Genomic DNA, 13,150 nt, shown 5'->3' with positions numbered 1-13,150 from the left:
CCTGCCCCAAGAATGTGGCTGTGAACTAGTCTAATCTAATGACGTGAAGGTACACATTTCTGTGACATTTGGCCTTAGGTGTGTTCAATTCAATTCAACCTGCTTCTAATTCAACCTGACAAGCATTTAGTTAATGTGTACCGTAACTGAGGCACCATGTTAGGCTCTGTTGAAAATACAAAGAGCAGCCCAAGATTGGGCCTTTCCTGCTCAGAGTTTAGGATCTGCATTGGAGCTGCGCACCAGTGCCTGTAATAAGGTCAGATGGAAGTGTGGCTGTCAAGGGTCAGAGATGCAAATGAAGTACAACTCACAGTACTTGCCTCTCTAGCTTGGAGTTACAACTCCAGTCATATCTCTTAGTTTGCAATTTTCAAGTTCAAATAACAGTCACACTGAAACCACTACTTGCACATATTTGCAAGAAGTCAACCTTTCTCCCTCTCTCTAACACACACACACACATACTGTCTCTCTCACACACACACACACACAAACACACACACACACACACAACCCTCTTCCCCAATTGTCCTGCCTTCAAATGCCAGGAAGCATTTGGAGCTCCCTTTGCTTTGGCCCTGGCCACACAGGGCACTTTTGAAAATAGTTCCAGCACAGGCAACTATGTCTCTGTCCACTGCTATGCCCTTGCCCTTGTCGATTCAGACTTCTGAATAGCCCCAAGATGCTGCCCCTTCCTCAGGTTCCCATGAGTGGGGATCTTTCCATTCACACACATGTGTAGGCATCATTTCCAAAGCATACTTCCTATGGCAGGACGGCCTGGTTTGGGGGGCTTCTGGCCTCAGCCATATGTGTCACTGAAGCCAGCCTTCCCCTTCAGATTCTGATGAGCCTGGAGGCCAGTTCAGACTCTCTCTTCTCATATGGTGAGTTTCCCTTTGGAAGTCTTTTCGAGCCAGTTTGTCTTGCTTGAAAAAAAGTTAAGTACCTTGCCAAGCACCAAAACTCCAGAAGTTCTATGGGAAGGAACAGGAGGTGTCGTCCTCCACCTTTATTTTTGTTTCATGATTTAGCCAGAGACCTCCGAAATTTCTTTGCACCATTCCTCTCACCAACAAAATCCTCTTTCCTTAGAAAAACAGAGCTTAATGACTTTTAAAAATTTTTTATTTTCATCCAGAGATCACAGATCTAGAAAACACACATGAGGTAGAGGTTGCATAATAATTTGAAATTGACTGGTAAAATGTAGCAGAAACTAGTCAGCCATTGGCTAAGGGAAGACAAGCCTCACTAACAAAAGAATCTTTTCTCCTTCCAGTGGATTTTTGGGATTCTTTCTCATGTTCAGTACAGTGAAGCTAAAAAGCTATCTGGCCCCAGCGCAGTGTGCAGCCTGGATTTTCTTTGCTAAGGTAAGAGACGAGAGGGGTGGGAAATTCTCAAGCGCCTTTGTATCCAGAGATCTCAGCGCCTGGGTAATGTGAAGCTGTTTGAGCTTCATGAGACCACTTCTAGGCACTGTCCCTGAGCCTGATCCTTCCTTCATTCAGGTAATGATTTCTGAGGCCTACTCATTTTATCAACGTGGCATATTTCATCTTTCTCACAGTCCTGAGACATGAGAGACATTCAGAGAAGCAAAATGTGATCTGTGTGTAGTAAAAACGTGGTCAGTAAGAACTATCTCTGAGTGTCTGTCCTCAGATGTAGTATTTAGCCTGAAGATACTACAGAACAGCTATTTAAATTTATTCAGAAATCAAAAGGAAACCATGTTTAAAGGTTTAAATAGCCAAAACAATGTTGACAAAGATAAAGTTGGGGGACTTAAATTGTGTGATTTGAAAATTCAGTACTAAGCTAGAATAATCAAGGCATTATGGTATTGGTGTAGGGATAGGCATTTATGGTCAATTGATTTTCAACAAAGGTGCCAACCACAATGAGAAAAGGATTGTTTTTTCTTTTTCTTTTTTTTTTTTTTTTTGTTTTTTGAGATGGAGTCTCACACTGTCGCCCAGGCTGGAGTACAGTGGCGCAATCTTGGCTCACTGTAACTTCCGCCTCCCGAGTTCAAGCGATGCTCCTGCCTCAGCCTCCTGAATAGCTGGGATTACAGGCGCACGCCACCACGCCCAGCTAATTTTTGTATTTTTAGTAGAGATGGGGTTTCACCATGTTGGTCAGACTGGTCTTGAACTCCTGACCTGGCGATCCACCCGCCTCGGCCTCCCACAGTGCTGGGATTACAGGCGTGAGCCACCACACCTGGCCAGGATTGTTTATTCAACAAACGGTGTTGGAGCAATCAGATATCAACATACAAACCAACCTACAAATAAACAATCTTAGATCCTTGCTTGACATCATTAACTCAGAATGAATCACAGACATAAATGTAATACCAAAGCTGGAAAACTATTAGAAGAAAACACAACAAAAAGCCTTAATGGCCTTGGGTTTGGCAGATTCTTAGATATGACACCAAAAGCATAAATCATAAAATAATTGATAAATTGTAGTTTAGTTTATTTAAATTAAAACCTTTTACAATTCAAAAACACCATTAAGAAAATGAAATGGTAGGCTGGGCGCGGTGGCTCACGCCTGTAATCCCAGCACTTGGGGAGGCCAAGGCAGGCAGATCACAAGGTCAGGAGATTGAGACCATCCAGGCTAACACAGTGAAACCCCGTCTCTACTAAAAATACAAAAAAATTAGCTGGGCGTGGTGGTGGGCGCCTGTAGTCCCAGCTACTCGGGAGGCTAAGGCAGGAGAATGGTGTGAACCCGGGAGGCGGAGCTTGCAGTGAGCCAAGATCATGGCATTGAACTCCAGCCTGGGCAACAGAGTGAGACTCCGTCTCAAAAAAAAAGAAAAGAAAAGAAAAAGGTAAGCCACAGCCTAGGAGAAAATATCTGCAAATCATAATGTCTGATAAAGGAACTGTATCCAGAATATATGAAGATTTCTTATACCTCAATGAGATGACCTACAACCCAATTTAAAACTGGTCTAAAGGAAAGCAGTTTGGTGATTTCTCAAAAAACTTAAAACAGAATTACCATTCAAACCAGCAATCCTATTACCGGGTATATACCCAAAGGAATGTAAATTGTTCTACCATAAAGACACATGCACCTGTATGTTCATCACAATGCTAGTCACAATAGCAGAGACATGGAATCAGTCTAAACGCCCATCAATGGTAGACTGGATAAGGAAAATGTGGCACATATACACCATGGGATACTATGCAGCCATAATAAAGAAAGAGATTGGCCGAGCACGGTGGCTCACACCTGTAATCCCAACACCTTGGGAGGCTGAGGCAGGTGGATCACCTGAGGTCAGGAGTCTGAGACCAGCCTGACCAACATGGTGAAACCCTGTCTCTACTAAAAATACAAAAATTAGGCGGGCATTGTGGTGCACGCCTGTAATCCCGGCTACTCAGGAGGCTGAGGCAGGAGAATTGCTTGAACCTGGGAGGTGGAGGTTGCAGTGAGCCAAGATAGCGCCACTGCACTCCAGTCTGGGCAACAAGAGCAAAACTGCATCTCAAAAAAAAAAAAAAAAAAAAGAATGAGATCATGTCCTCTGCAGCAGCATGGATGGAGCTGGAGGCCATTATCCCAAGTGAATCCACGTAGGAACAGAACACCAAAGAAGGGGGAATTAAACTTATAAGGGGGAATTAAACATTGAGAACACATAGTCACAAAGAAGTAACAACTGACACCAGAGCCTACTTGAGGGTAAGGGATGGGAGGACAGAGAGGACTGAAAAACTACCTATTGGGTACTATGCTTATTACCTGGGTGATGAAATAATCTGTACATCAAACCCCTGTGACATGCAATTTACCTATATAACAAACCTGGGCATGTACCCCTGAACCTAAAATAAAAGTTAAAAAAAAAATACAAGTTAAAAATAAATAAATAGGCCGGGCACGGTGGCTCAGACCTGTGATCCTAGCAGTTTGGGAGTCAGAGGCAGGTGGATCACCTGAGGTCGGGAGTTTGAGACCAGCCTGATCAACATGGAGAAACCCCGTCTCTACTAAAAATACAAAATTAACTGGGTGTGGTGGTGCATGCCTGTAATCCCAGCTACTCGGGAGGATGAGGCAGGAGAATCACTTGAACCCGGGAGGTGGAGGTTGCAGTGAGCCAAGATTGCGCCATTGCACTCTAGCCTGAGCAACAAGAGCGAAACTCTGTCTCAAAATACTACTACTAATAATAAATAAATAAATAAAAATAATTAAGGCCGGGCGCGGTGGCTCAAGCCTGTAATCCCAGCACTTTGGGAGGCCGAGACGGGCAGATCACGAGGTCAGGAGATCGAGACCATCCTGGCTAACACGGTGAAACCCCATCTCTACTAAAAAGTACAAAAAACTAGCCAGGCGAGGTGGCAAGCGCCTGTAGTCCCAGCTACTCGGGAGGCTGAGCCAGGAGAATGGCGTAAACCCAGGAGGCGGAGCTTGCAGTGAGCAGAGATCCGGCCACCGCACTCCAGCCTGGGTGACAGAGCGAGACTCCGTCTCAAAAAAAAATAAAAATAAAAATAAATAATTAAAATGATAACGTTGAGGCCAGACATAGTGGCTCATGCCTGTAATCCCAGCACTCTGGGAGGCCAAGGCAGGTGGATCACCTGAGATCAGGAGTCCCAGACCAGACTGGTCAACATAGTGAAACCCTGTCTCTAGTAAACATACAAAAACTATCTGGGCGTGGTGGCGCACGCCTGTAGTTCCAGCTACTTGGGAGGCCAAGGTAGGAGAATCGCTTGAACCCAGGATGCAGAGGTTGCATTGAGCCAAGATGGTGCCGCTGCGCTCCAGCCTGGGTGACAGAGCAAGACTCTGTCTAAAAAAAAAAAAAAAGGATAATGATGATACTTATAAAAAATAAAACTGATCTAAACACATGAACAGATATTTCATAAAAGAAGATATCTAAATGGGTAATAAGTACATAGGAAGGTGTTTGGCATCGCTAGTCATTAGAGAAATGCAAATTGAAACCAGGATGAGATACCACACATACTACTGTAATTTTTTAAAAAGATACAGACAGTACCAAATGTTGGCAAGGATGTGGAGAAACCCTCATACGTGAGTGTTCTTATTAGCATTATTCATAAGAAACCCAAACTGGAAATAATTCTAAATGTCCATCAACTAGTGAATATATAAACAAGACACACACACACACATACACAATTTGGAATACTATTCACTAATCAGAAGGAATGGGCTATTAATACATTGCTACAGCATGGATGAACCTCAAAAAGATGCTGAGCTAAAGAATCCAGTCGCAAAAGAATACATATAGTAGTATTCTGTTTGTGTGAAATGTCCATAAAAAAGTAAATTTAGGCCGGGCACGGTGGCTCACTCCTGTAATCCCAGCACTTTGGGAGGCCGAGGTGGGTGGATCACGAGGTCAGGAAATCGAGACTATCTTGGCTAACACGGTGAAACCCCATCTCTACTAAAAATACAAAAAATTAGCCGGGCATCGTGGTGGGCAGCTGTAGTCCCAGCTACTCGGGAGGCTGAGGCAGGAGAATGGCGTGAACCCGGGAGGTGGAGCTTGCAGTGAGCTGAGATCAGGCCACTGCACTTCAGCCTGGGCAATAAAGCGAGACTCCGTCTCAAAAAAAAAAAAAAAGTAAATTTATAGTCACAAAGTAGGACCAGTGGTTTCTTAGAGAAAGAAATCGACTGCAAATAGACTGGGAGGAAGTGTTTTGGCTAATGGAAACTTTCAAACTGAATTGTGGTGAAGGTTGCATCATCTTTTAAGTTAATTTATTAAATTTGTTCATTAACAATCATTACACTTTATAATAAGTGAATTTTATGGCATGGAAATCATCCCTGAAAGCTGTAAAGTAATAGTGCTCAAAGCATAATGCTTAAATCCTGTTTTTTAGGATTTAGGACATTTTTTTTTCCTGTGTATATGACTTTACCTATTTGACCACTAGTTTCAAGTCTCTTTTTCATTTATTGTATTTTTCTTTTCTTAAATTCTGAGGGAGGTTTATAATTTTCTCCTCAATACTTAATTCAGAAGAGGAAGGATTTTTAATTGGCTGCTGTGGTTTAATGCAAATTCTTCTTAAATAAAAATTGGATTCAATGAGCCATTAAGATCTATCTCTTCCAGCCTCAGGTACATCAAGCAATCTCCCCCCTCTCTCTCTCTTTTTCCTATTTGAAAATAAGCTCGTGATCCTCCGTAGTAGAATATGTATCCATTCTTTGGACCACCTACACATCAAAACGTGCTGACATTTGAAATACAACAAAATTGTTCTTAGCAATACAGCATTCCCATGATGTCATTGTGCCTACACTGGGTGCCAGCATGTTCAGAAAGTGACTCAGAAGGATGTTTCAGTGGTGCCAGAGGAGAATCGCGATTATATGAAGATTCAAAAATACACAGGGAGGGAGGTCATTCAGGGGGCCGAGGGGCTTTCTTCACTGCTCCAAAAGGACCCACTTTGGGCTGTTTTTGAAGATATTATATCAGCTTCATCAGTTCCAAGTTCTGAGAGAGGGCATCCATGTCTCTCTCTGGTCCTCACCTGTTTTCAGTATCTTCCTCAGATCTGAGAATACTTAGCATGGGAGAAAAGTGCCTTCGAGGTCACTTTATGTTGTTATCACTATTATTTTTTTCTCTCTGGGAATTTGAGAAAAAATTTAAGAAGCCAAAAGTATTGGAATATTTAGCAAATATTTAAAAACTAATCTCTTTAAAAACTAATCTCTCATTTTGGTAAATTTGGGCATGTGAAATCTAACGGCATCTTCATAAAATCTCGGGATCCCTTCTCACGTATGATGTAAAGCACTCAGGCAGAACAAAGCCAACAGATTGAAGAGAAGTGCAGGGATGTGTGTAGACGTGTAAGGAAGATGTGGTGTGTGTGAGTTTATAGTTTTCTTCTAGTCAGTTTCTCCAGCAGATTTCAATCCTCACATGAGAATTCTGCCTGGATTGGATAGTGTCTTGTCTTACTCTTGTTGACTTCAAACCGGCTTGAGTTCTCAGCATCACTGGGAAGAAGCAGCGGAAATCAGAGTAAGTTTATGTGGCGCAAGAGCTAGCAGGGGAGAAGCTTCCCTGGACATCAGCGGCAATGTTCGTGGGGCCTGAGGAGCCAGCCTATGCTCCTCCTTTCAAAGCTGCCTCTGTAAGATCACTTTCTTTTTTCTTTTCTTTTTTTTTTTTTTTTTCTTTTTTTTGAGACGGAGTCTCTCTCTGTCGCCCAGGCTGCAGTGCAGTGGCGCAATCTCGGCTCACTGCAAGCTCCGCCTCCCGGGTTCATGCCATTCTCCTGCCTCAGCCTCCCGAGTAGCTGGGACTACAGGCGCCTGCCACCACGCCCGGCTAATTTTTTTGTATTTGTAGTAGAGACGGGATTTCACTGTGTTAACCAGGATGGTCTTGATCTCCTGACTTCGTGATCCACACACCTTGGCCTCCCAAAGTGCTTAGATTACAGGCGTGAGCCACCGCACCCAGCCTGTAAGATCGCTTTCTTCCTTTAAAGCTGATGCCATAATTGCTGCCACCATCTCATGTCCCGAAGACAATGACAGGCAGAAAACCCAGCCTTCGTCTGTTTTTTCTATGGCCCTGCAAAAATAATTGCTCGTAGCTTGCTCAGAATAAGTCTCTTGATTTGGTTTCATTTGTATTTTCCATTGTTAGAATTTCATCTTTCATATACACAGGACCAAGATGAAGGTGGCCCTCACTCTTGGGCCGTGCAGTGCTAGGTTGGTACCTGAGTGTGAACAAGTACCTCCTCAAATGCTGCAGCCTAGGCACCTCACTTGCCTCTCCTATCCCTTCCCTAAAACTATGTCAGAATGTACTGCTGGCCTGAAACAGCCGGCAACTCCATGGGATTTAAGATATACTCGATTCTCTCTCTCTCTCTCTTTTTTTTAGAGACCAGGATCTCTGTATCTCCCAGACCAGGGTGCTGTGATGCGATCATGCAACTGTATCCTCAAACTCCTGGCCTCAAGCAATCTTCCTGCCTCAGCCTCCCCAGTGGCTGAGACTATAGGCATACACCACCATGCCAGGCTAATTTTATTTTTTTGTAGAGATGAGATCTTGTTATGTTGCCCAGGCACTAGAGTCTTGCAGTTTAGCTGGTACTAGAAATGTCCTGGGCAGTGATAGGAGAGAGGCATACACGGAGGCTCTAGTCTTTTCCATGAGGTGTGTGGTAGAGAGACTGGGATTTCAGGGGGGAAAAGGAAAGGAAGAAGTACTCACTGTTTGACTTTGGTCGCTATTCGCTGAACCCCTTTGCTCTGGTCTGAGTGTTTATGTTCCCCATTAATACGCTGAAATCCTAAGCCCTATGGTGATGGTAGTAAGAGGTGGGGACTTTGGGAGATGAGTAGCTGATGAAGGCAGAGCCCTCGTGAAGGGCATTAGTGTCCTTGTAAAAGAGGTCCTGGAGAACTGCCTTGCTTCTTCCACCCTGAGGACACGGTGAAAAAGTGCTATCTCTGAGACAGCAGCCCTCACCAGACGCGGAATCTGCAGGGGCTGTGATCTTGGCCTTACCAGCCTCCAGAACTGTGAGAGACAAATCTTTATTGTTTGTAAGCTACCCAGCCTATGGTATTTTGTTATAGCAGCCCAGATGGACTAAGACACCCTGTAATCCTCCGTTGTTTCATCCGTAAAGCAAGGAGTCTGAACTAGAAAGATATCCAAAGATAGCACAAAAACATTATAATGATAACAAGCTCTGACGGTGTTGACTATTGTATCTGGTATTCAAGACTAAATGCTAATCACATTTACATTCAATTGTAGCATTATATAATGATCTACTAGGAACTATATTATTAATTATCAGTGCCTATTTAATAAAGCATTTGCCAGATTTAAAAATTATGTAATAGACTGATTAAAATAGAAAATATACAGCAATCTGACCTTCTTTCACCCCTGTCTCCAAATTCTGCCTTCTCTTGTGGATGATTGTGTTGTAAATGCTACAGGCAGTTAACTGGATTGTTTATCCCTCTTTTGCTTTGTTTGGACAGTCAGAATTTATACGTATAGGCTGGGTGTGGTGGCTCATGCCTGTAATCCCAGCACTTTGGGAGGCCAAGGCAGGAGGATTGCTTAAGGCCAGGAGTTCAAGACTAGCCTGGGCAACATAGCAAGACCCTATTTCTACAAAAAGTTTTTAAAAATTAGCCAGGTATGGTGTCTTATACCTGTGGTCCCAGCTACTTGGGAGGCTGAGGCAGGAGGATTGCTTGAGCCAGGAGTTTGAGGCTGCAATGAGCTATGATTACACTACTGTACTCTAGCCTAAGCCACAGAGTGAGACCTTGTTACACTTACGGCATGGGATTTTCCTTCCCATTGCTCCTTAGGATGGAATGCTGTTCATACTGTCAAAGTGAAAGATGGGCAAAGCCTTCTTATATATGGTCCCATGTAAGTCCTAGCACCTGGAGTGCATTGTGGGTGCAGAAGTTGGGCACAGAATCAAGGATCCGGGGGGACATATTGCAAAATTAGAAAATGCTAGAACCTGCGATCCTAAGTGCTTCAAAGCAGAATATATGAGATAATGTATGTGAAAATGTCTGGGGGGTGCAAAAGTGCTCTGCAGACACAGAGCATTATGTAGAGTCACACGGACCTAGACCAAGACTTAATTTTGACCCAGCTTTTGAGTCTTGTCTGCCACTTTCTAGGTGTATGAATCATTTTTTCTCATCTGTAAACAATGCAATAATAATGTCTGTGTTATTGAGAGGATTAAATAATATGTAGACAGCCCTAGATTAATGAGAGTCTGCAGTTGGCAGGTCTTCCTTGACTCCATCAATCTGCTGTTTTAATTCTCTCATGAAATTAACCAGTGATTTCCTGGGTTTGAATTTACTGTTTGTATTCACTAGTTCTAGGTAGTGAATTTAGTTGTGGACTGTGTATTCTAGACACTGCTCAGAATTCAGCGTGCATGAGGACAAGGTCTCTCACAGCATATTTAATCAGTTATTGTCTCACAAAAGAAGCAATTGATGCATCATTCACAATGTTTTTAAACCTATATAAAGAGTCATTGATTCAGAACATTTGCTCTGCATGTGAAAATGTATGTTTGGTGGTTTCCATGGAGACCACCCTGCTGGCTGTTCTGTGATCACTCACCGGCCTTAATTATACACTGGAATTGCCAGGGATCCTTCAAAGCTGTCTCCATAACAACGCCTCCTGGTGGGTAACATGACCGCCATCCCTGACCATGTTTCCCATATAGGAGTTTCCTGTAAGAGTCAAAAAGAGTCAGCTGGTAAATTTCAGCCTCTGTTTGATGTACCCTTATGAAGATCTCTTAGCTGCCTAGGAATTTTTCTGAGTTTCAACTGCCTATCTTTCCTGCTATTTTTCCGGGTTTCAGGAGCTTGGGTGAAGGTAATAGCAAGGCCTAATGTCTTTCTTTCTTCAGTGACATGTTAACATGTGTCTTGATCTATTGCCACGATATCGAGCTAAGAAGGAGTCTTGGTTATGTCACTTTACTGGATAAAATTAAACCTGTTTGAAATATACGATGAACTCATGAAAGTGTTGTCAACAGGTGTTATTAAGATTCCATGTTCAGAATTTTAGAATGTCTCAAAGACTATTGGTAAAACTCTCGATGTTTCTGGTGGAATTATGAGAAAAAGATGAATTTTTCAAAATGTGGAATCACACAGATTTCATGACTTTTAAATAATGTAATTTTTTACCCTTCACTAATTTTTTGAGATACATTTGTAGGGAAGTTTCAAGGCTTAACATTGACTCATACCTTGAACTTCTGAGGAAGTGACAAGTAAACAAATCTCTCATAGTCTGTAATCATAGTTCTTATAGGTTCAATTTCTGGTACACACACACACACACACACTACAGGGGAAATCCTAGAAGTATGTTTACAAAGCCCATCACACTTTGCTCTCACTAGGTCAAGTCTATGCTGAACAGAGTTGGTTCTCTTCATTTTTCTACTTTGTATTCTATTGCTACTGTTATTTTTTCTTTCTAGTCATCCTTGCATTCTCATCCTGACTGCCACTATCTCTTGAGTGGGGAGCCTGTTACTGTCTTTCTCCACCTCCTGGATGGTGAACGGTAATCCCAAAAGAGAGGGCTCCTCTCCCCAGTTCACTGTTTGAGCTTCTTCCCATCTTAGCTGCTGAAGACACCTCACTCTTCCTTCCCATCACATTTCAAAGCTTGTTTCAGATATAACTTTCTGATAGCAGTTTAGCATTCCTTTTCTCCCTTCAGTTGTTATTCAACACCTTCATATGTTCTGGAAGGTGATGAAAATACATTGTTAAACCACATGAAGCTGTACTGTAATGTAACTTTTATGTTGAAAGACCATGCTTTAAAAATCTAATTATGGCTGTTCCCTAATTAAATCATTTTTCTTTTTCACTGTCTCAGCGGCTATGGCAATGAGAATAATTTTTCATGGAGAATTAAAACCTAGAGGCAGCAGCATAATTTCCTTTGCAGACTCTTGCTCGGCAATAATAACAGCATGTCTGATGTCTTTCCATGACATCACCGATGAGGCGACAGGAACATGAAGTGGCAAGTTTGGGAGCTGCCATTCGCATGGAAACAGCCAGCCAAGAAGTTAGTTATCTGGGAGTTGTTTGTTTATGAACAAGGTTTTCCTGGAGGGAACGTGGGAGGGGAAATACAGTTTTGGATTCAGGAAAAATTTTTAAATTCCATTTCCTATTGTCAAAATAATTCATAGAGAAATGAGTGCTGTGAGTGGACATTTTGCTGTTTTGAATAAGGTTCTTGTTTTTGTTTTTTTTTTATTTCCAGTTATGTCGTCTTCGTTTTTTCTGAGCTAATTTTAGTGCCTTTGATCATCACAATTTTCTGTGTTGCAAAAATAGGGTAACAATTCTGTTTCACAACTTCTGACTTGAATGAATTCGCTCATTTATCGTTTGTTCATTTACTGGGAGATGTCCTTACTTTCTGTAAATTTCCTGACTCTAAGGTTTTTATGGTTGCCATTAGTAGCCCAGATAATTTTTTAAAAAATGAAAGTCGTTTTTGCAACATAAAAAGCCAGTTAATGGGAACATTTGCAAGGCCTCCTCTAGGGGATGAATTGATGTGTGCTTGGTTTATTGTAGGATGGTATCCAATAAACAAGTGTGGGGTGAGTGCTCACTCAAAAACTGATTTTATTCTGCACACTCCCATCAGAAACAGAGAAAATAAATCAATAACTGATTTTATTTTGCACTCCCATCAGAAACAGAGAAAGATGGAATTCTGCATATATCTTGTAAAGTAACTGCATTGCCCCATGTTCCATGTTCTTGTGATATACCCATTCCTTCCTTTCTTTGTGCCATTTATTCTATAGGGGTTTGGCTTTCTTTGTAAAGACCCTCTGTGTGTATCCTTTAAACTAAGTTCCCTAGGGTGTGGCTGAACATCGGGTAATTAGCAAAGAACACATCAAGTTCTGCTGGTGCCCAAACCAGAGGGCAGACCATGGCCAGGACCGATGGCCTGTGTCAGCAGAGTGACTGCCGTAGTCAAAGCAGACCCAGATGAAGCAGCTCTTGGGAAATTTGAAGGAGTAGACTTTTTTATGGGAAAGCTAAGTTTGGATGCATCAATGATAGACAGGCGTGACATGTAAATTTGAAAGAATTTTAGCAGATATTTACTTGGTGCAATTTTGTGAAAATAACTGTTCTGTTACATTGTGCCTTAGAGACATCTTGGTGTCCCGGTATCCGGATGCCTCCTCACACTTGTTTTCCTGTCCCATCCCCAAAAGTGGAATTCGTGTAAAGTGTAGTTATTTGCTCATTTTTTTCGTGCTTAAAATTGCTCTCCTCTCTTAAAATTGCTCTCCTCTCTTACAAAAAGTGGTCCAAACTTGCTTTTTTTCTCCTTCTTGCTTTCTTTCTTTCTTTCTTTTTTTTTTTTTTTTTTTGAGACAGGGTCTCCCTCTGTCACCCAGGCTGGAGTGCAGTGGTGCGATCTCAACTCACTGCAATCTCTGCCTCCAATTTCAAGCAATTCTCCTGCCTCAGCCTCCTGAGTAGCTGG

General features: G+C 42.3%; 1 protein-coding gene across 12 annotated transcripts in view; it reads left to right on the top strand.

Moving 5' to 3' along the window:
• Positions 1 to 13,150, top strand: part of TMEM241 (transmembrane protein 241) — a 158,241-nt gene that overhangs the window by 82,159 nt on the left and 62,932 nt on the right. For all 12 annotated transcript variants that reach the window (XR_001897251.3, XR_002518643.2, XR_001897253.3 and 9 more), the window contains one exon: positions 1,289 to 1,382. Coding sequence is in view for 5 of the 12 variants with exons in the window: in XM_009192522.4 (XP_009190786.2) it covers positions 1,289 to 1,382 (94 nt within the window). In the remaining 7 variants the exon portion in view is untranslated. The remainder of the gene's footprint in view (positions 1 to 1,288; positions 1,383 to 13,150) is intronic.

The sequence above is a fragment of the Papio anubis genome, chromosome 19 (assembly GCF_008728515.1).
Source record: "Papio anubis isolate 15944 chromosome 19, Panubis1.0, whole genome shotgun sequence".
In the NCBI taxonomy this organism is placed as follows: Eukaryota; Metazoa; Chordata; class Mammalia; order Primates; family Cercopithecidae; genus Papio; species Papio anubis.
Note: the sequence above shows the minus strand (reverse complement) of the source record. Positions and strands in the feature narration are given on the sequence as shown.